Raw genomic sequence first — 5817 nt, forward strand, 5'->3', positions numbered from 1 at the left:
CACCGTGCTGGCTCTCACACGCATCTCCCAGGCAGGCTGTGGAGTCTCCATGATCTTCCTGGCCTTCACCATTGCTCTCTATGTCGTCCTGAGGTGAGTGACCCCTACTTCCTCTCACATATGCCTCCCACCTTTAAAGGAGGCAGCAGGGCAGGGTAGAAAGCACCTGGGTTGTGTGGCCCTTTGCTGATATCCCCTGCACACTTCATCTACAACATCAAGGTGAAGGTCGAAATGCATCAGGGCTACTTCAGGTGCAAGTGGCAGAAACTCAGTTCAAGTTGGCGTAAATGTAATAGGGAATGGGTAGTTCATGTAAGTGAAAAACTCAAGGTGAATGGACTTCAGGCAGGGTTCAATCCAGGGGCTCCAAGAAGTTCCCCAGGACTCGATCTCCCTTTGCCTTTCATAGTTTTGCTTGGTCTTGACAGTTATATCAGCCAGCCCCCTCTACTGGTGGGAGCCTTGGGTGCCCCAGACTTACATCACAGCTCCTTGGCTGCTCAGGCAGAAATAAAAACGGTCTCCTCTTTGTAAGTATTCCAAACTAAATCCCAGAATTGTGGGTTTTTAAAAAATATTTTATCTTAAAATAATTATAAACTAAAAGTTACAAAAATAGTGCAAAGAGTCCTGTATACCCTTCCCAGCTTTCCCCAGTGGAGACTCTTCCATAACTGTGGTACAAGGTCAATGCCAGGAAGCGGCGTACAGCACTGTCAATAGGAATGCAGGCCTTGTTTGGTTCTCAGCTTGTTTTACATTCATTCATTCATTCATTCACTTGTGTGTGTATGCTGGTGTGTGTGCGTGTGTGTGTGTGTGTGCACCTGTGCAATTTTGTCCCACCATACTGCAGAGTTGAGTTGTTGTTGTTGTTTTTTTTTTTTTTGAGACAGAGTCTCACTATGTTGCCTCGGTGGAGTGCTATGGTGTCACAGCTCACAGCAACGTCAAACTCTTGGGCTTAAGTGACTCTCTTGCCCCAGCCTCTCAAGTAGCTGGGGCTACACAATGCCCAGCTATTTTTCTGTTGTAGTTGTCATTGTTGTTCAGCAGGCCTGGTGCATGTGGTTGGCACCTCAACCACAGAGCTATGGGTGCCAAGCCTGTGGAGTTGAGTTTTCCTCGGGCCATGTGCCGCACCTGAATGGGGCTCCGTGGCCAAGGGCTGGAATACACTGACTGGCCAGGCCAGGCCACATGCCTGCTTTGGGGTTTGCGCTAACAATGCCCCAGTCATCATGGTTGAGAGTAGGAAGGGTATTCCTCAGGAAGACTTGGGGCTTTTTTCAGAAGGAGGAGGCATGGGCGTTGGGCAGGCAGGAAGAGCAGAGGGCAGTGCAGCATCACTTGCTTGGTTCCCTTGGATAAGGGACCCAAAGGACCTGGCAGCTTGAAGGAGCCTGAGGGAGCAGCCCAGGCCCCAGCCTACCCTGCCCACTGCCTCAGATGTGCCTTGCCCAGCTTGCCCACAACTGGCCTGCTGCAGCCCCTGGGCCTCCTGCCTTCCTGCCCTCCACTCAGGGCTCTCCCTGCCCTCATGTCTCTGTGTCTCCGACACCAGTGAAGGTGAGCTGCTGCCCCCACCAGCCCCACCCACTCCATCATAGAGCACCCCACGGGTATAAGTGGTCCCACCCGACTCGCACCCCTCCAAGCCCTGGCCTAGGGCACAGCCCCCATCCCCAACAAGTTAAGCCAGATTTGCCAGCTGCCTGCATTGCTGTACCCCTTGAGCCAGGCTTGGAGCCCCAGGAGAAATTGTCCCCAGCTCCCAAGGGTGGGGCCTGGCATTTCAGGTGATGTGGACATTGTCGCTTATGCCCTCTCCGGGAAGCCTGGGTCCCTGTTCCCTGGGTGAGAGCCCTTTTGGGTCTGATTTGCTAAGAATTTGGAGTGGGGCTTCACAGAGAGGAGCTGAGCCCGATGTTGGAGCCCCCATCCCCACCCTGTGACCCTGTGAGAGTCCCTGTCCCTCTCAGAGACTCTACTCTTTCTACTACATTCCCCCATCTGTGCATGTCTCCTGCACACACCCATCGGTCCATCCCTTCTGGCCCCTGCGACCCCCCACTGTGGGGCCCCAAGTGCACAGCATGGAGGAGACCTGAGGGGGAGGGCAGAGAGTTACAGAGCACTATTGGAAGCTTCCCAATCAGCCTGGGCTAAAGGCCATTCAGAGACAGCCTCCCCCAGAAGGAAATGTCCAAGGCCAGTTTTAAAGGCTGACCAGGAGTCTGGCAGAGAAGGCAGGAGGAGCAGGGAAAGGCATTGAGAGCAGGGGGAAGGGCGCAGTGAGGCCTGGGAGGTGTGCGAAAACGGGATGTGTGCAGGGAATCGCACCTTAATCAGTTTGGCGGATGCATCGGTCAAGGCCTGAGGCCGCAGATCCCTGTGGGCCATGAGAGTGTCCTGGACTTGAACTGGAGGATCTCATGCTCTGACTGTGGGCAGGGATGGAAGGCAGAGGGTCAGGCAGGAGCTGGCAGTGGGCCATTGGGATGGAACTGAGATGGCAGGATGGACAGGCCTGGGTACCCCGTGGGAGCCATGGCCTCTCATTTCTTGCCCTAGGCTTTCCAGACAGAGGTTCAAGTCAGAAGATGCCCCTAAGATCCATGTGGCTCTGAGTGTTAGCCTGTTCCTCCTGAATCTAGCCTTCTTGGTCAATGTGGGGAGTGGCTCAAAGGGGTCTGATGTCGCCTGCTGGGTCCGAGGTGCCATCCTCCACTACTTCCTGCTGTGTGTATTCACCTGGATGGGCCTGGAAGCTTTCCACCTCTACCTGCTTGTCATCAGAGTCTTCAACACCTACTATGGGCACTACTTCCTGAAGCTGAGCCTGGTGGGCTGGGGTAGGTACTGCCTGGATAGCCAGAGAGGACGGCTGGTCCAGAGGGAGAGAGAGAAGAGGCTCCCAGGGATCAAGAGATGGGTAGCTGGAGGAGATGTGGGGGAGGATAGGACATGCCCAGGGAAGGAGCCCCATGATGCCACCCACACCTCTTCCCTCACACCAGGTCTGCCCACCCTGATGGTCATTGGCACCGGCAGTGCCAACAGCTATGGCCTCTACACCATCCATGACCAAGAGAACCGCACCTCGCTGGAGCTGTGAGTGGCGGCTGTGGGGAGCAGTGGTGATATCGAGTCCCAGGCTTCACATATCAGGGCTGTAGGGAGGTAGGGAGAAGAGAGAACCCTAGGAAGAGAGACCAAGTATGTCAAGGCAGGAAGGATCACAGATCCAGCTGGCTAACGGCACAGAGGTAAACTGAGACTTGGAGAGAAGAAGTGAAATGACAGAGGAAGCCCGAGAAGGGAGAGGGAGGCCTGGACTGGGAATCAGAATGCCTTACTCTAGACAGGGCCAATGCTAGCCCTTCAGACAAAGTGGGAAAGGTTATCCCCTGTCCACACCAGGGACTCAGCCTGGTGAGTGAAGGATATGCTGGTTTGAGCTCCCCCCTCCTGCCTCCACCAGATGCCCTTGTGCAGGGAGCAACCTGCCCAGTGATTCTCAGCAGCCCTGGATCTAGCCCAGGCTCTGCCTTTGACTGCTATGCATGTGACCTTGGCAAGCCTGTCCTCTTCCAGGGCCTTGGTCTCCTCATCTGCACAACGAGAGAGCTGATCAAGATGCTCTTTCATGCCTTCTGCCCCTGCAGTGCAAGGGGCAGGGATCTGGGCTAACCCTCCAGACCCCCACCCAGTGATCTTCCAGGGTACCCACCCTGGGCCCATGGCTCTGTGCCAGGAAGGGCTGGAGGGGCCTTGGACCTGCCCCAGGGCCTCTAAAGCAGGGACCTCAGGAACAAGAGAGGTCACATAAGTGCATGTGGTGGGCCGCTGGGGACAGTGGTGGACTGGCTGTCACAGGCTCATCTGATGGGCAGTCCATTATGGTCCTTCAAGGAGAGCGTCCACAGAGCTGCCATAGTGGTTGTCCAGGAGAAGCAGAAATCTGGATAGGCATGGCAACTTTCTGATTTTAAAGGGTGGGCCAGCCCTAATTTGTTTATTTTACAACATAATGTGAAACAAATAAACAAGTCCTTGGGTCTCGATGGCCCTTTTGCACCATGAGTCTAAAGAGACAGCAGTCTAAAGAGACAGCAGACTAGAGCCTGTTCACAGCCCTTGCTCAGCAGGAGAGCAGGGGACTGCAGGAGGGAAATGGGAGGAGATCACAAAAGGTCAGCCGGGGGACTTTGAGGGGCATGCTGAGCAGGGGTCCCTCTCTCAGTCCCACTGGCCACCCACCTCCTCCAGGTGCTGGTTCCGTTCAGGAACGGCTGTCCACGCCCTCTATGCCACTGTCCATGGCTACTTCATCGTCACTTTCCTCTTCAGTGCCGTGGTCCTGGCCCTGGTGGCCTGGAAGATCTTCACCCTGTCAAGTGCCACAGCAGGCAAGGAGAAGGGGCAGCACCGGAAGGGGCTGCTCACGGTGCTGGGCCTCTCCAGCCTGGTGGGTGTGACATGGGGATTGGCGGTCCTCACACCCCTGGGCCTGTCCACCACCTACATCTTCACATTTTTCAACTCCCTACAAGGTAAGGCCCTGGGTCAGCGAGGGGTGAGCTGCCTTGTCTGTACTGGGGGAATAGGGGAGGGGAAGGTGGTTTTTGAGAAAAAAGTTTCCACTGCAGCGAGCTCAAATCCTCAAGAGAGCCCTGGATGATTTTCTTTTTCTTTTCTTTCTTTCTTTTTTGTTTTTTTAAAACAGAGTCTTACCTCTCCCCTGGGTAGAGTAGCATCATAGCTCACAGCAACCTCAAACTCTTGGGCTCAAGCAAACCTCTTTTCTCAGCCTCCCAAGTAGCTGGGACTATAGGGGCTTGCCACAACGCCTGGCTAGTTTTTCTATTTTTAGTAGAGATGGGATATTGCTTTTGCTCAGGCTGGTCTCCAACTCCTGAGCTCAAGCAATCCACCTGCTCGGCCTCTCAGAGTGCTAGGATTACAGGTGTGAGCCACCGTACCCAGCCAGGCCCTGAATTTTAACTATCCAGGGCTCTCTCAGGGATCCAGGCCAGCAAGGCGGCTGGTGATTTTTACCTGCTGCTATCAGGATGGGGAAAATCTGCCCAAACTAAAGCAGATACTCTCTTCCTCTTTCCTCTGGAGCAGCATGTGGGCCCTCATCCAGTTGTGGAAACTGCTTTTTTCTGTCTTTGCTCACAGATCACTCCTCAGGGCCCTGAGTGGCTGCCAACAGGGCCACCTTAACCCTATGTGAACTTCCAAGTGCTCCTCTCTGGTCCCATCAGCTGTGACCAGGAGGCAGGGTCAGGTGATTTGATGTCCACATGACACAGATGGAGTCTCCAAGGGGCTGTGGAAGCAGGAAGGAAGTGATTGCTATGGCTGTTTCCTGTCCCTGCAGGGTCCTTCCTCTGAGACCCCAGAAAAGGGCAAAGGTCACACTCTCCTCCTTCACCCTCTGCCCCTACCTGCTCTTTTAGCCTCTCACACCCCATTCACACCCACAGATCAAAGAAGTGTCATGGCCTACCTGTGACATTAACAGCCAAGAAGGGACTGAAGTGGGTGGCTCAGTGCTTGGGGTCAGGCAGCTCTGGTCCCAAATCCCAGCTCCAGCCCCAGACCCCAGTCAGTCACTCAGCTCCTCTGATCCTCATTCTTCTCTAACATCCAGATCACCTCAGTACTTAGCTGACCAGATTTCACAATCAACTGTGGTGTGGACCCAGTAATCTTCACTATGTGGGAACTCTATTAATAACAATAGAAATCATTACTGGCCAGTTGCAGTGGCTCACATCTGTAATCCTAGCTCAGGAGTTTGAG

The 5817-nt window shown here is 54.3% G+C and overlaps 1 protein-coding gene across 1 annotated transcript in view; it reads left to right on the forward strand.

Moving 5' to 3' along the window:
• ADGRG3 (adhesion G protein-coupled receptor G3) overlaps positions 1-5817 on the forward strand; it is a 23863-nt gene that overhangs the window by 15734 nt on the left and 2312 nt on the right. Inside the window, exons 7-10 of the mRNA XM_023514765.1 lie at positions 3-93; positions 2578-2858; positions 3024-3117; positions 4276-4559. Coding sequence (XP_023370533.1) covers positions 3-93; positions 2578-2858; positions 3024-3117; positions 4276-4559 — 750 coding nt within the window. The remainder of the gene's footprint in view (positions 1-2; positions 94-2577; positions 2859-3023; positions 3118-4275; positions 4560-5817) is intronic.

This window comes from Otolemur garnettii, unplaced genomic scaffold (assembly GCF_000181295.1).
Source record: "Otolemur garnettii isolate 467f Iridium unplaced genomic scaffold, OtoGar3 scaffold00058, whole genome shotgun sequence".
Classification (NCBI taxonomy): Eukaryota; Metazoa; Chordata; class Mammalia; order Primates; family Galagidae; genus Otolemur; species Otolemur garnettii.